The sequence below is a fragment of the Scyliorhinus torazame genome, chromosome 16 (genome assembly GCF_047496885.1).
Source record: "Scyliorhinus torazame isolate Kashiwa2021f chromosome 16, sScyTor2.1, whole genome shotgun sequence".
NCBI lineage: Eukaryota > Metazoa > Chordata > Chondrichthyes > Carcharhiniformes > Scyliorhinidae > Scyliorhinus > Scyliorhinus torazame.
Genome location: NC_092722.1, coordinates 167,825,641 through 167,842,257, shown reverse-complemented (window position 1 = coordinate 167,842,257; position 16,617 = coordinate 167,825,641). Strand labels below are relative to the sequence as shown.

Below are 16,617 nucleotides of genomic sequence, written 5' to 3'. Positions count from 1 at the left end.
TTAATGCAGCTGAAAATTAGTTTACCACAAAAAATAATTATTTTAAATCACAAGAGCCATTGCACCAGCTGTGGTAAACCCGATTTTACATTACTGAAAATGACTTTCAAAAAAATATACAAAACTATTTTCTAGTTATATTGAGGTCGAGTATGTGGTGATCTTTGTGAGGTTGTCTTCAGGATGGAAAGCATAATGTTCACAAAGACACTTGAAGCTAGGTTCATCAACAAAGCTAAATTTATTTACACTATTTAAATTAAAGTTTGACACTTATTCCTACAGTAAACAAATAGATTATATTGAACTACACTCACTAACACTATCTCTATACTCTAACTGTAACTATATTCTATCCTCTCTAGCTCTACTATGCACTTCACCCCAGTCTCCCCTCCTCTACTCCACCCTCTCCCAGAAGCCTAAGTACCTTTTATAGTACTGACCCTAGCTCCATCTAGTGGCTAATTGTGACATAACATTAGCTCTTCACATGCTGTACATTTCTATAACATCACAGAGTAGACAGTTTTGTAGTAAACAAAATTTACATTCAGGACCTTTTAAAACTAGGCTATTAGTGTTTTAGCAGCTGAACGATCCGGTTTAATTGTTGGAACAAAAGCCTGCAAATACAGAAACTCCCAATACTGGTCGTTCACCCTGAAGACAATGGAAACGGGCTATAATTTTCCAGACCTTCACGCCAGTGAGATCTTTCCGGTCCCGCCGATGTGAACGGAGACTTCAATGCCTCGTCAGCCCCACCGCAGGTTCATGGGCCGGGATTCTTCGATGCGGCGGCTAAGTGTTGATGTTGACGTAAACAGCGGAGTGTTTCACGCCGGTGACAACGGGCCCCTTGGCCCAACGATTCCGTGGCCCGCGGCGCCGGAGTGCTCCATGCAGCTCAGGCTGCCGATACGCGGCCCTGCACTTACGGCCCCGGGTGTGCGCGCCGGCCACCTGTGGCGCCAATCCCGCGCGACATGGCAGACCCACACAGCGGGCCAGTGTGGCAGAAGGTAGGCCCCTCCCAGATCGCGCGCGCCCTGGTCATCCTGGTGGGGGGATGAGTCTCCGGGGGGGGGGCCCTCCACAACGGCCAGGCCGCGATCGTGGGCCACCATTCAGTGGGCGCGCGCGATCTGGGAGGGGCCTACCTTCTGCCACACTGGCCCGCTGATTGGTGGCCCCCGATCGCGGCCTGGCCGTTGTGGAGCCCCCCCCCCCCCGGAGACTCATCTCCCCAGCAGGACGGCCACCGCCGCCGCAACGCCGAGCTCCCGCCGTGTGGATCCATACGAGAACCACGCCGGCGGGAACTCGCGGTCGACCGCGGAGCCTCTTTCAACGGCCCCCGACTGGCGCCGCGTCGATCGCGCGTGCGCGGCTGGCGGCGATTCTCTGGTTGCTGGAGAATCGCGGAAGCGGCGTCGGACCCGTTCGCGTGTCTGACGCCCATTCTCCGCACCTACACCGAGCGCGATTGCGGCACGTTGGCTCGGAGAATCCCGGCCATGGTCTTTGTGAGCAGGACCTGATTCTAGCACAGTATATTTAAAACTAGTGCAAAAGGGCAGCATAGTGATGCAGTGGTTAGCACTGCTGCCTCACGGCGCCGAAGTTCCAGTTTTGATCCCGGCCCTGGGTCACTGTATGTGTGGAGTTTTCAAATTCTCCCCGTGTTTGTGTGGGTTTCGCCCCTACAACTCAAAGATGTGCAGGGTAGGTGGATTGGCCACGCTTAATTGCCCCTTAATTGGAAAAAGTGAATTGTGTACTCTAAATTTATAAAATGAGTGCAAAAGATCTCTAGTTACCCACCCAATTCACAGGCTGTCATTAAGCCTGCTGATTCAGGCTGGCTCTCTTCTCCAGTATGCCAACCTGACACACTTATTTTGTTTCTGCCTTCTGCTCAAGCTGAACTTCTTTCCTAACTATAGATTAAACAGGTTTCCTTTTCCCCTACCCAGCCGTTTTTCTATCCTCTTGCTTCATCTCGATCTGACATCCTCCACTTCCCCTTCCCCATCGGCTGATCCTGGCTCTGCTACCTGTCATAATATGCACCCATGCACATCATGAGGTAAAAGCAGGCAGTGACAGACACCCAGGTGAGCCAATCAACATACAGAACAGAACACGAACAATCACCAGACATAACACCAGAGGGGGGCTTCCAGCTATAAAACACACGAGGCATCAGCACTCCGCCTCTTTCCACTGGTGACAACTGTAGTGACAGTCAGGGTGTACAAATCATTCAACACCTTCTGCACGTGTATCAGAGCTAGCCTGGTCTAGATAGTTAATGTTAGTTTACTTAGAGTAGTAGACAGTCAACCCACAGGCAGCTGTGTGCTTCGTTACTGAAGTTCAATAAAGCTTAGTGAACCAACGCCTATGTTTGGTGTAGGCGTGATCATTTCTCTGCATCGTGTTGCAGTCCATGTTACCCCAAGGTGAATAACACGACACTATCCTGGCCTTGAACTTTGGCCTTCCATTCCATCTTGCTTCCTCTTTATTCTTTACACATCCCATCTCCCTCATCATCAATGCTGCTCTTTGCCTCCTGTTGCTGGTCGCAGTCATTCATTCATCACCACTTCACGCTGTGGGTAGGCATTCTAATCTTGCATGGATTCCCACCTGCTTTGTGAAAAGGCATTTGATTGGTAGAGCATAAGCATCAAGGAATAAGACCTAAAAACCATACTGACCTTTACACACAAAGATGCACACTGCCCCGGAAACATGAAATGCTTGCATGAAACATAGCCGGTTGACATATATAGACATCTAGGACCTTCCTGTAGGCTGTTCAGGACCTTGATCCTGCTTCACCAAACGATTAGATTATGGCTGAACTGTATCTCAACTTGTCTTCGCTCCATTTTGCTTAACAGCATATTATTACACAGATTACATTAGATGTAATAGAATGGATTGTAAAAATCTCTCAAGTATTTTTATTACTCTTGCATTATTTAATAGTGGTCTGTGGGGGTGTAGAATCCATTTATTCCCCTCCCAGTTCTTGAATACTTCTCAAAACCTGCACTCAGGCCTTATTCAAGGGTAAACGAAACCTGGCCATTCAACAATGCATGAGAGAAGTGTAGGGAGCTCTCCTTGCTCTAATATTCCCTTCTTTCACAGTGGTGTCTGGTGTGCCTGAACAATGTTTCTTGGGAATGCAGTACGACATTGGGAGCCAAATAATGTAGCAAGTTGAACCTTGAACGTCACAGTAATGAACATCAACGGCGCAACCCGTTGTGCTAGCCTGCAAGTCTTGGAAAATATGGTGGTAATGATGGATGGGTCCATTGGTGAATTCAACTGCAGACTACGCTGCATCTAACTTTCATTATTAATACATTCGCACCATTCTGTTTTTATACTGTCCGATCAATCCACTGTTGAATTTTGTGTAAACATTCCAGCATATGTCATGTTTGCATTTAAAGAGAATAACGTTTAATATAACTCTCTGGCTTGTCTGACTCGGGTGTGAAATATATGTACATGTGTTTTAGGGGTACCATGATGCACGGGATCGAATGGTGCATAGGTCCTCCAGTCAAGGTTCCATCAACTCTCCTGTCTATAATCGGCACTGTTATACACCCACTGTTGCCCGCTCTCCACAGCACTTTCACAGACCTGGTAAGTAAAACAACCCAATCACAGAACTTTAAAACCCAAAAGAAAATGGGGATTTTTATTTTGAAAATGAAACTTTGAAAGTAATTCACAGAATGGACAATTTTATTTCCAATGGCGAGTCACAAGTGGGGTTTCTTGCAGGCTGGAAAGAAACTTTTGTATTTCTCAGCTATTATACTGTTTCATGCCTGAGCGATAATGGCAAGCTGTGTATTGAACGACGTTGCAAGTTTTCAAATGCCGAAAATTACATGTTAGTGGTGTCACTGAGTGCTAAAATACATCCCATGATGTTCTTTCAAAAATGAGCATAATCATTTTAAATCATGTAGCTTATAATAATGTAAGGTTTGTGTGATGTTCAATTTTACTGGAGTGCTCATTCTGAATGCGGACAGGCATAACATTGGCTACTTTCAGGAAGAAGCCAGTGACCTTTGTTACATCGACAACACAAAAAGTAAACAAGTGCAAAAACATGGGGGTTTCTCTTAACCCTAACCACCCAGTGGAAACCAGGCAGATGAGTATTTATACTCTCTTTGCAGCAAATGAACAACCAATTAAACTAAATCAAATAAACTGAGAGAAGATGAGTAGTTATAGATGAGCATTTTCCTTTCCTGCCCAGACATGGCTGTTTACCGCTGTCTCGAATACAAACCTAGCAGCGTTTTCCAGGCAGATGCCTCATACATTTATGTAAACTGTTCAAGAGGACTTCAGTGGTACTTTAACAGGACCTTAAGCAGGCAAACTTTCCCATCAAAATGAAGCAGGTCAGTAGTTGTTAGGAAGGATAGAAATTCCCTCTAGCTTAATCAAAGAATGCCCTTTATGAGCATGTGTTAATAAGCATGTGTTCTTGCTCCAGTCATCATGCCCCTGCCCCTCTCAACCCCCATTATCACCCACATGATCTTGCCCAAACCTCTTCTCTGCCATTTATATGGAAAGCACAGGGCTGCTATACCCTATTCCCTCTGTTCAGGCAGGAAGGGGACTAACAGCATATCCCACTGATCACAGCATATCCTGCTGACACAGAGCATATCCTGCTGGTGAACAGCAAATTCCACTGACCAACTACATATCCTTCTGACCAACAGCATATCCTGTTGGCGAACAGCATATGCCGCTGACCAACCGCATACCCCGTTGACTAACGGCATATCCCGTTGATCAACAGCATATCCTACTAGCGAACAGCATATCCCGTTGACTAACAGCATATCCCGTTGATCGACAGCATATCCTACTGGTGAACAGCATATTCCGCTGACCAACAGCATATCCCACTGACCAGCAGCATATTCCCCTGACCAACATCATATCCCACTGACCAACTGCAAATCCTGCTGGAAAACAGTATATTCTGCTGACCAACAGCATATCCCACTGACCAACAGCATATCCTGCTGACCAACAGCATATCCTGCTGACCAACAGCATATCCTGCTGACCAACAACATATCCTGCTGACCAACAACATATCCCACTGCCCAACAACATATCCTGCTGACCAACAGCATATCCCACTGACCAACAGCATATCCCGCTGACCAACAGCATATCCCGCTGACCAACAGCATATCCCACTGAGCAACAGCATATCCCACTGACCAACAGCATATCCCACTGAGCAACAGCATATCCTCCTGACCAACAACATATCCCGCTGACCAACAGCATATCCCACTGACCAACAGCATATCCTGCTGACCAACAGCATATCCTCCTGACAAACAGCATATCCTGCTGACCAACAGCATATCCCACTGACCAACAGCATATCCCGCTGACCAACAGCATATCCCACTGAGCAACAGCATATCCCACTGAGCAACAGCATATCCTCCTGACCAACAGCATATCCTGCTGACCAACAGCATATCCCACTGACCAACAGCGTATCCCGCTGACCAACAGCATATCCCACAGAGCAACAGCATATCCCACTGACCAACAGCATATCCCACTGAGCAACAGCATATCCCGCTGACCAACAGCTTATCCCACTGAGCAACAGCATATCCCACTGAGCAACAGCATATCCCACTGACCAACAGCATATCCCGCTGACCAACAGCATATCCCACTGACCAACAGCATATCCCACTGACCAACAGCATATCCCGCTGACCAACAGCATATCCCACTGACCAACAGCATATCCCGCTGACCAACAGCATATCCTGCTGACCAACAGCATATCCCACTGACCAACAGCATATCCCACTGACCAACAGCATATTCTCCTGACCAACAGCATATCTTGCTGACCAACAGCATATCCCACTGACCAACAGCATATCCTGCTGACCAACAGCATATCCAGCTGACCAACAGCATATCCCACTGACCAACAGCATATCCTGCTGACCAACAGCATATCCTGCTGACCAACAGCATATCCCACTGACCAACAGCATATCCCGCTGACCAACAGCATATCCCACTGAGCAACAGCATATCCCACTGGCCAACAGCATATCCCACTGAGCAACAGCATATCCTCCTGACCAACAGCATATCCCGCTGACCAACAGCATATCCCACTGAGCAACAGCATATCCCACTGACCAACAGCATATCCTGCTGACCAACAGCATATTCTCCTGACCAACAGCATATCCTGCTGACCAACAGCATATCCCACTGACCAACAGCAAATCCTGCTGACCAACAGCATATCCAGCTGACCAACAGCATATCCCACTGACCAACAGCATATCCTGCTGACCAACAGCATATCCTGCTGACCAACAGCATATCCCACTGACCAACAGCATATCCCGCTGACCAACAGCATATCCCACTGAGCAACAGCATATCCTGCTGACCAACAACATATTCCACAATTATAAGTAGTATATCAACATTTTTTCCAGTTTATTCAACCAGTTAACTACATTATAATTTACAACACTGCATTATGTTACAATGCGATGTTTCGCTTGATCCTACGTTTCCATATGATCTGCTCATCTGTTTTTATAAACCCTGGCCTCAGCTTTTCATCTAATCGGCCCAAAGGCCTGTTCTGATGCAGGGCTGCTCGTTGCCTGTGTACAGTATTCTCTGTATCTGGACACGAGTGGTTGCAGCTCCCCTCACAATGGCTCTTTCCCATTTCAGTACAATGGGTTGAATTTTACACCGGGACAGGATCCCTGCCCCAAATGAAAAAGTTGGGGGTGAGACCACATGCACTAGACCAGCTTTCCCCAGTGGGGGAGATGGAGGTCGAGGTGGACAAGGCGGTGGGGTTGGGGAAATATGGGGCGGGAGAATATCTTCGGGGAGCCTCCGATCTATAAAGGAGACCTTAAAAGGCAGCATTCTCCATGACCAGCTACCAGTACTCCAGATTTTACCTGTTGAACTGGATGTCGGCCTCCTCAGTCTAGGTAGAATCCCAACAGTGGCAGGAGGCGGCCTTCAAGTAACCATTAATTGGCTACTTAAGGGTCTACATTAGTACAGGGTGAGTGGGCCAACCAGCACCTCCCCCACCATGGGTAAAATTACAACAAGGTGGGTAGGTCTACTTTATGGCCAACCCACCTGTCAACCTACCCCGAGAGAGCTGTAAAGTTTTGGCCAATGTTATACCCCATGTAGGTAAAAGCTGGGCCTTGCTGGTCAAGATAGTATCCCAATTATTGATCCCTTATCAATCCTGGAATCACATAGGAACACTTCTAATCAGCCTGACATTAAATGTAGGCTAAATCGCTGGCTTTGAAAGCAGACCAAGGCAGGCCAGCAGCACGGTTCAATTCCCGTACCAGCCTCCCGAACAGGCGCCGGAATGTGGCGACTGGGGGCTTTTCACAGTAACTTCATTTGAAGCCTACTTGTGACAAGAAGCGATTTTCATTTAATTTTTCATTTCAAATGTAATGCTGTTTGGCATTTTGTATACTCAATATGCTGATAAGATTAATGCCCAATGCTGAATCCTTGCTGATGCGATTGGTGGAATGGCCCTGTCTTCCTTAAAAAGACCCAAAGTGGTTTGTCCGTTACAACGGTAAAATGCCTTCCATACACATACTGGTGGAACTTCTTTACTCCATACATGACTGACAACCCTTTCTTTTCAACATTAGAATAGCCTTCATCAGCCTCTGAGGGGGCTCTGGAGACGTATCCTAAAGGTCTTTAAGACCCATCATTCGTAATATGAAAAACTGCACCAACGCCATAAAGAGGGGCATCACGTGTTAATACCAATATTTTGTATGGGTCGAAGTGCACCAATAAACAAGATTAATGTATTAACTGCTTTACCTTGTTAAAAGTTTCTCTCTGAGGCATCGTCCAAAACCAATGCTGGTGCTGCTTTAGTAACACATGTATGGGGGCCAAGAATGTCGACGGATTTGGCAGAAAACACCCATAATAATTCACCATTCTGAAGAAGGACTTAAGCTCAGATGTCTTTCTAGGGGCTGATGCCTCTTTATTGCTCTAACCTTGTCTTCTATGGGGTGCAACCCATGTACATCTGCCAGGTAACCCAGGTACGGCACTTCATAGGGCTGGAAAGTACATATCTCCTTCTTGAGATAAAATCGAACCTCTTGAAATTTTCTCAGCACCTCTTCCAAGTTAGCTGGATGCTGTGCTTCCATCAATCCCATTATCAATACATCATCCAGGTATACTATCACATGTGGCAGTCCTTGCAATACACTTTCCATCATTCTCTGGAATATGGTACAAGCTGATGACATGCCGAAAGGGAGGCGCGTGTACTGAAACAAATTCTTGTGTATGTTAATTGTGACATAACTTTGGGAAGCATCGTCCAACTCAAGTTGCTGATAAGCATGGTTCATGTTTAACTATATGATTGGCCTCCAGCCAGCTTTGGAATGGGGTACTTGTCCATCTTGGCCACCTGATTCATTGTCAATTTGTAGTCCCCACCGATGTGGACAGTCTTGTCTGGCTTTACCACTGGGACAATGGGGGCTGCCCATTCTGCAAACTGGACTGGCCGGATGATTCACAGTTCTTCTAACCTTTTCAATTCTGTCTCCACCTTTTCTACCAAGACATAGGATAGGGCCTGGTGCTGACAAACCGTGGGGCAGCCTCTGGGTCCACGTGGATTTTCCCTAGCTCATCACAAAGTACATTTCGTACTTCTTTATTAATTCTAGCAGGCCTCCTTCTTTTATTTGAAACATTTCAGTCCAATTTAGTTTAATTTCTTTGAGCCAGTTGTGGCCCAGTAGATTTGGTCCTCGGCCTGACACAGCTATCCATGGGAGTTGGGCAAATTGCTACTGATATCTCACTGGTACGGTGGTAGTACCCATGATCTTGATGGCTTCTACTGTTTAGGTCGCCAATTTTGCTGATGTCTTCCTTAAACCCAAAGGCTGAACCCCTTTTTGCAAGTACCTTTATGTGTGTTCCCCTATTATGGTAGTGGTTGCTCCCATGTATACTTCCATTTCTATAGGTTTACCACCAACCAAAAGCATCACTGTTCCCTTTGGGGGAACTATTTGTGAAGCAATTCAGGATATGCAGGACGCAAATCTTGTTGTCGCCGCCAGCGAAGGGCTGGAGAGTGGCACCTGAATTGGCGCTGAGTACGGACCCCGAATTTGACCGGACTCCTGATTCTCCGTTCGATCGCAGTTCGCGTTTGCAGCATCGTGAGGGAGAGAGTTTTGCCCAATGTCTTCACTTTTGGCACCACTGTTGCCTGCAGCTTCCACCCTAACTGATGAACCACGCTGCCATTTTGTGCACTCCGAAGCTCCTGTGTGCCCTTCTCTGTGCTCTCCATCACAAGCGCTATTTCCAGCGCCTCTTGTAAATTTACATCTGTCTCCGCTAATAGCTTTCTGGTCCCCGATTGTTTTTTCTGGGTCATGTGATCCTTTTGACTGATTGCCTCTTAAAGGGGCCAGACACCACAATACCCCTTTTTTCTGGGCCCTTCAGCCCACTTCCAGACCAGAGGAAATTGTTTCACTTTGTCTGCCCAATCCAATTATTTAATCATTTTAATAACGCATCAATTAAATTATCCTTAACCTTCCACACTCCAGGGAATGCAAATCCACTTAGTTACATTCTTCTCTCTGACATAAACATACCAATCGTACACAGGTATTGGTGAAACAATAATGTAGGTTCTTTATTTGAAGATGACTTCATTACATTTATGATCACCGTCTAAATTTTTGAAGAAAAAATAGACAAAGAAAGAAATCTATGATTAATCTGGGACAGAGGCTGTTCTGTGCTGTATTTTTCTATGTTCTATGTGACCATAAGTGGGCGATTTTCACACGGAGGCTCGTAATATACACCTGACTTTCATCACTGCAGACTGACTACAAGTCATAGGACTAATACATCACATCCTGTCGAAATGTGTAAATTATTGATAGTAGTCTAAGACACATACCCTCAAAGGTGCATGATATCTTAACACAACACAATTATGCAACACTGATCTAAATTAATTTAATGTCAATGGCATATACTGAAACAAACTCAGAAAATCTCAGCAAATAGGTTCATCTTCAAAGTTGTTTGTGGTTCTTTGTTGTTTCTGTTCCTATGTTATTCAACAGCTCTAAAGGGATATACATAAGTCTAAAGCACACAGAGAAATTGGGTCTGAAATGATTTGCAATATTACACACTCTTGGCTCTATTTCTTGATTCAGTTGAGTCAATGAAAGGATTATATCCCTCGACTCTTACCATTTTCATTAGGCACATGTTTCCTTTGGACCCATAGCTGCTGCCAAACTTCACCATCCAAGTAAATTACACAATCGGCAGAATTCTCCGTTAGCCGACATCAAAATAGGGAAAGGCGATTGGGCAGAGAATCGGTTCTGACGCCAAAATCGGGCCAGGCGCTGATTTGACGCCAAATCGCAATGCTCCAACACCTCGACAGCAGCGTCAATGCATTCTGCAATGCACGTACAGTAGACACCGTTTGCGTATCATGATCGGGCCCGACCTGGTATTCTCCGGGGCTTCCGCGATTCTCCGCCTCCAATGGGCCGAGTTCCCGACGGCGTGGTTCAATTGTGCTTTTAAAAATTGTGAAACCGGCAAGGCGGCTGCTGAAGGAGAGAGAGGGGATATGGAAGGTGTCCATCATTGCCATAGTTTGCTGACAGTTGTGCCGCTGGCCGCGGGGGCTTCTGCCAGGGCCGGAGGAAGTAGTGGGGGTGGCACGGAGGGGTCAGGGAGGACGAGCATGGAATACCATTGCCGCAGCCGACAAAGCAGCCATGCAGCTGCGCACACAGCTAACAGCCCACTTTGAACCTGGCGCCATGGGTCGTATGGGTGATTTCCCCCTGGCGACCCACCAAACTGTATGGGCGCACTCTAGCATAACCAGTGCCATATTTGTGGTTGGGATAAGTGCATGTAGGCAGTGTAATGTATATGCGTGGCTGCAGCTTGTCAGCCTCCCGAGTGTCGATCATGGACCCGGCAAATCCCACGCCGTTTTTCATTGGAATCAATTATGTTCCACATGGCACTGCTGTTAGCCCCTCAACAGTAGTTGAATCGGTCCAGGTGCAGTGCCAGTTTTTGGTTGTAAATGTCCACGGATTCTGCTTTAACAGCAACACTTAGGGCGGGATTCTCCGTTGCCCGACGCCAAAATCGTAATCGCGATTGGGCGGTGAATGGGCTCCGATGCCAAAATCTGATCTGGCGCCCGTTTGACACCGGTTAACCATGCTCTGCCCCCTCGGAAATGGCATCATCGCGACGTGCATTGAGCGCCGTTGCAACAGCGTTGCCGTTTCACTGGCCAGCCCACCCACGATGCTCCACCCTCGATGGGCCGATTCCCGACGGTGCGGGACACGTGTGCTGGCCGGGGGAGGCTTTTGGGAGGGCTGGGAGAATGGCAGGGGGTGGCCAGGGGGTGGACTGTGGGGTCACGGACGTCGGGTTGGGTCCGCGCATGGCCGGTGCCATGTTGTACCGTGTGACCACTGCAGGTCATCAGCCGTGCACATGCGCGGCCCGGGATCCGGCCATTCTCCGCCCATTTTTGGTGCGTGAATTTTGGTTGGTGCCGATGCTAGCCCTTCACCAGTACCGGAATCGGTGAGGTGTTCGCGCTGATTTTTTTTTCACGTAAACCTCTCGCGGATTCTCCGTTCGAGCCGGCACTTAGCTGCAGAAACGGAGAATCCCACCCCTTAAGTTTACCCAACCAATAATGAGAATTACACAATATGTAACGGGTTAATGCAATCCTGTAATGTCACATTAATTCAAAATTTAACTTACTCCATTTCTTTTTTTTTATTAAATATTTTATTGAAAATTTTTGGTCAACCAACACAGTACATTGTGCATCCTTTACACAATATTATAACAACACAAATAACAATGACCTATTTTATAAACAAAAAATGAATAAATAATAAATAACAAAAATGAAAACTAGCCCTAATTGGCAACTGCCTTGTCACAAGTAACACTCTCCAAAAATATAATTTAACAGTCCAATATATAATTATCTGTAGCAACAACCTATACATACTATACAGTATATATTAACAACCCTGAGAGTCCTTCTAGTTCCTCCTCCCTCCCCCCCCCCCCCCCCCCCCTCCCCAGGATGAACTTAATCCGCTCTAGCTTTATAAACCCCGCCATGTCATTTATCCAGGTCTCCACCCCCAGGGGCTTGGCTTCTTTCCACATTAGCAATATCCTGCGCCGGGCTACTAGGGACGCAAAGGCCAAAACATCGGCCTCTCTCGCCTCCTGCACTCCCGGCTCTTGTGCAACCCCAAATATAGCCAACCCCCAGCTTGGTTCGACCCGGACTCCTACTACTTTTGAAAGCACCTTTGTCACCCCCATCCAAAACCTCTGTAGTGCCGGGCATGACCAAAACATATGGGTATGATTCGCTGGGCTTCTCGAGCACCTCGCACACCTATCCTCCACCCCAAAAAATTTACTGAGCCGTGCTCCAGTCATATGTGCCCTGTGTAATACCTTAAACTGAATCAGGCTTAGCCTGGCACACGAGGACGACGAGTTTACCCTGCTTAGGGCATCTGCCCACAGCCCCTCCTCGATCTCCTCCCCCAGCTCTTCTTCCCATTTCCCTTTTAGTTCATCTACCATAGTCTCCCCTTCGTCCCTCATTTCCCTATATATATCTGACACCTTACCATCCCCCACCCATGTCTTTGAGATCACTCTGTCCTGCACCTCTTGTGTCGGGAGCTGCGGGAATTCCCTCACCTGTTGCCTCGCAAAAGCCCTCAGTTGCATATACCTGAATGCATTCCCTTGGGGCAACCCATATTTCTCGGTCAGCGCTCCCAGACTCGCGAACTTCCCATCCACAAACAGATCTTTCAGTTGCGTTATTCCTGCTCTTTGCCACATTCCATATCCCCCATCCATTCCCCCCGGGGCAAACCTATGGTTGTTTCTTATCGGGGACCCCCCCAAGGCTCCAGTCTTTCCCCTATGCCGTCTCCACTGACCCCAAATCTTCAGTGTAGCCACCACCACCGGGCTTGTGGTGTAGTTCCTCGGTGAGAACGGCAATGGGGCTGTCACCATAGCCTGTAGGCTAGTCCCCCTACAGGACGCCCTCTCTAATCTCTTCCACGCTGCTCCCTCCTCCTCTCCCATCCACTTACTCACCATTGAAATATTAGCAGCCCAATAATACTCACTTAGGCTCGGTAGTGCCAGCCCCCCGCTATCCCTGCTACACTGTAAGAATCCCTTCCTCACTCTCGGGGTCTTCCCGGCCCACACAAAACCCATGATGCTCTTTTCAATCCTTTTAAAAAAAGCCTTCGTGATCACCACCGGGAGGCACTGAAACACAAAGAGGAATCTCGGGAGGACCACCATCTTAACCGCCTGCACCCTCCCTGCCATTGACAGGGATACCATATCCCATCTCTTGAAATCCTCCTCCATCTGTTCCACCAACCGCGTTAAATTTAACCTATGCAATGTGCCCCAATTCTTAGCTATCTGGATCCCCAGGTAACGAAAGTCCCTTGTTACCTTCCTCAACGGTAGGTCCTCTATTTCTCTACTCTGCTCCCCTGGATGCACCACAAACAACTCACTTTTCCCCATGTTCAATTTATACCCTGAAAAATCCCCAAACTCCCCAAGTATCCGCATTATTTCTGGCATCCCCTCCGCCGGGTCCGCCACGTATAGTAGCAAATCGTCCGCATACAAAGATACCCGGTGCTCTTCTCCTCCCCTAAGTACTCCCCTCCACTTCTTGGAACCCCTCAACGCTATCGCCAGGGGCTCAATCGCCAGTGCAAACAATAATGGGGACAGAGGGCATCCCTGCCTTGTCCCTCTATGGAGCCGAAAATATGCAGATCCCCGTCCATTCGTGACCACGCTCGCCACTGGGGCCCTATACAACAGCTGCACCCATCTAACATACCCCTCTCCAAAACCAAATCTCCTCAACACCTCCCACAAATAATCCCACTCCACTCTATCAAATGCTTTCTCGGCATCCATCGCCACTACTATCTCCGTTTCTCCCTCTGGTGGGGCCATCATCATTACCCCTAACAACCTCCGTATATTCGTGTTCAGCTGTCTCCCCTTCAACTTACTCCATTTCAAAGACAATAGACTCTAGCTGTACCTATGTTGCTCTCGGAATTTTCTGTATGCTTTGCTGGATTATCTTTTTAATTTAAAATATTTAAAATTAACAACGCAGCCTGCCAGCCACAGGCTTCATAGTTGTGACAACAGAGCAACAATACTATTCTGATAGATTTGTTTAGATTTTGACGTGCTGTGATCAAATATATGTTTTGACCTTTTAAATGTGCTCATGTTTCATCACAGAGAAGCTCTTACACGTTCTGCACGACACCTTTCCCAATTTCCCACACAACCTTACAATTCCAAACAGCCACGTTTCCGAACATCAATAACAATAACTTGCATTTATGTAGCGCCTTTAACGTAGTAAAACATCTCAAGGTGCTGCATAGGGTTTTCAGTATCCTCTGTCACATTGTGAAGCCTTACCCTAACCTGTTAAAGTATAGGGATTCCAACATGCATGAAATGCATGATAATATTAACTGTTCAGTGTAATTCAGAACATAAAGAGTCATTTCTGAATGTATTTCCTGTTGGAAGTTATTATCATGGCCATTGGGTACATTAAGCTGCCACTGTTGACAATGTTTTAATTTTTGTGCCTGAAATATTTTGACATTTTCTTTCTCCAATGGCCATAACACCACAGCAATAATTTTGTCAAATTAAAGTGTTCAGGCTCGATATGATTTCAATAGTTCCGTTATTTTTTTAAACTTGTGACTTAAAATAGTAACAGTTCATAAAATTCATCTCCAAAGATGAATTCGTATTACTTCAGATGCTAAAAAAGTACATCGGAAATGCAGTCCTCAGCACCTGAGAGCGGGAGACTTCATTTCGTCAGTGACCCAGAAAATGAGCCGCTCGTCCACCTCCAAATACAGTTGACCTGTTGTGCATTCCCGTTTGTTTTTCTTTTAAAATTTCCTACCATATAACTGTGCACCAAGATTTCATCAGTGACCCAGGACCTTCAACAGTAGATGAAGCTTGCTGCAGGAGTGAATCATTCTGCCTTGTTTAAACCCTTAGACAATGCACTGACTCATTGAAACAAACACTAACAATTGCAGCAACATATTGCTAGAGATGTCAGGAGCAGTTTTGTTATTATGCTAATACCATAGCATTAAAATATGCTGTCAACATCTATACAAAATGTATGAAACTTAAACACCAAGGTAGGACCTTTCAGTGTCTCTAACATAGCAGGCAAGTTATTGAAAAATGGTGGGTGTTTAATGAGAGGATAATTCTGTCAATGCACCTATGATTTTCCAATAAATCAATCATTGCATGTAGTTGTGATGCAGGGCCTCAGAATGTTCTGTCATTTCATTTCTGTTTGTTCTGTATTTCCCCAGTCTCATTTCTTTCCATTTTTAAAAATAATTTTAAAACTATTTTTCATTACATTTCTACCCAATCTAACCTGATCTTGCTATTGTCACTGATTTTTTTTAAAAATAACCTTTTTTTAAACTTCTGAGCCTTTACTTTGGAGGTGGGAGGCAGATTTTAAGAACTTCAATTCTTTAGCCACCTGTAGTTTGGCTGCAGATGCAAATTTTTGTATCCTTAACTAATTGTCTTGTTGATAATGGCAGAAATGTGGTAACTAATTTGGTTAATTGTGTCACATGGACTGCAACGTCTCTAGTCGGGAATGCTTGGGACCATGTTATTTCTGGATTTTGGAATTCATGAAAAGGCATTAGAACGCTTAACCACAAGTGTCTGAACCAGTAAACACTGTAGACATAAATATTTTCCTGAAGCATAAAGCAATGATAAAACATTATAAAGCAGGAATAAAAATAGTTTTACTTATCCAAATACTCCATCCTTTATGTCATCCTTTAGTCCTGTACTAAAATGATGCCGAGAGTTTCTTGGATCTGCTCAAAACATTCCCAGACAACTGGTATCTCCAAAGAATGTGGAGAGGTTACATTAATACCCTTCAATCCGACAGATTTAATGATTGAGACATGTCGCCCCAGTAAAATATGATTTTGACCCTGTTTGCTTGTATTGTAAATTATAACTCTTTCTGATGATAGGATAGGTTGTTAGAATGGTGTCAAGTGTCAGTGGAGAAGGAATGTAAAGGATGCAAGACAACTGACTCCATTCATGATACCAATTATATTCCCCGAAGGCGATTTGTTTTTGTGTAATGTACGATGTTAGTGCATTAGTCATTCCAAAATTGTTGTGCTGTTGCCAAATACCTGTTCTGCAGGACAGGCTATTTTTTTTAATTTTCAGTGTTGAAGCTTGAAT

The 16,617-nt window shown here is 45.9% G+C and overlaps 1 protein-coding gene across 3 annotated transcripts in view; it reads left to right on the top strand.

The window, feature by feature from the left end:
• ablim1b (actin binding LIM protein 1b) overlaps window positions 1-16,617 on the top strand; it is a 521,461-nt gene that overhangs the window by 456,186 nt on the left and 48,658 nt on the right. For all 3 annotated transcript variants that reach the window (XM_072479453.1, XM_072479452.1, XM_072479451.1), the window contains one exon: window positions 3,549-3,678. In XM_072479453.1, coding sequence (XP_072335554.1) covers window positions 3,549-3,678 — 130 coding nt within the window. The remainder of the gene's footprint in view (window positions 1-3,548; window positions 3,679-16,617) is intronic.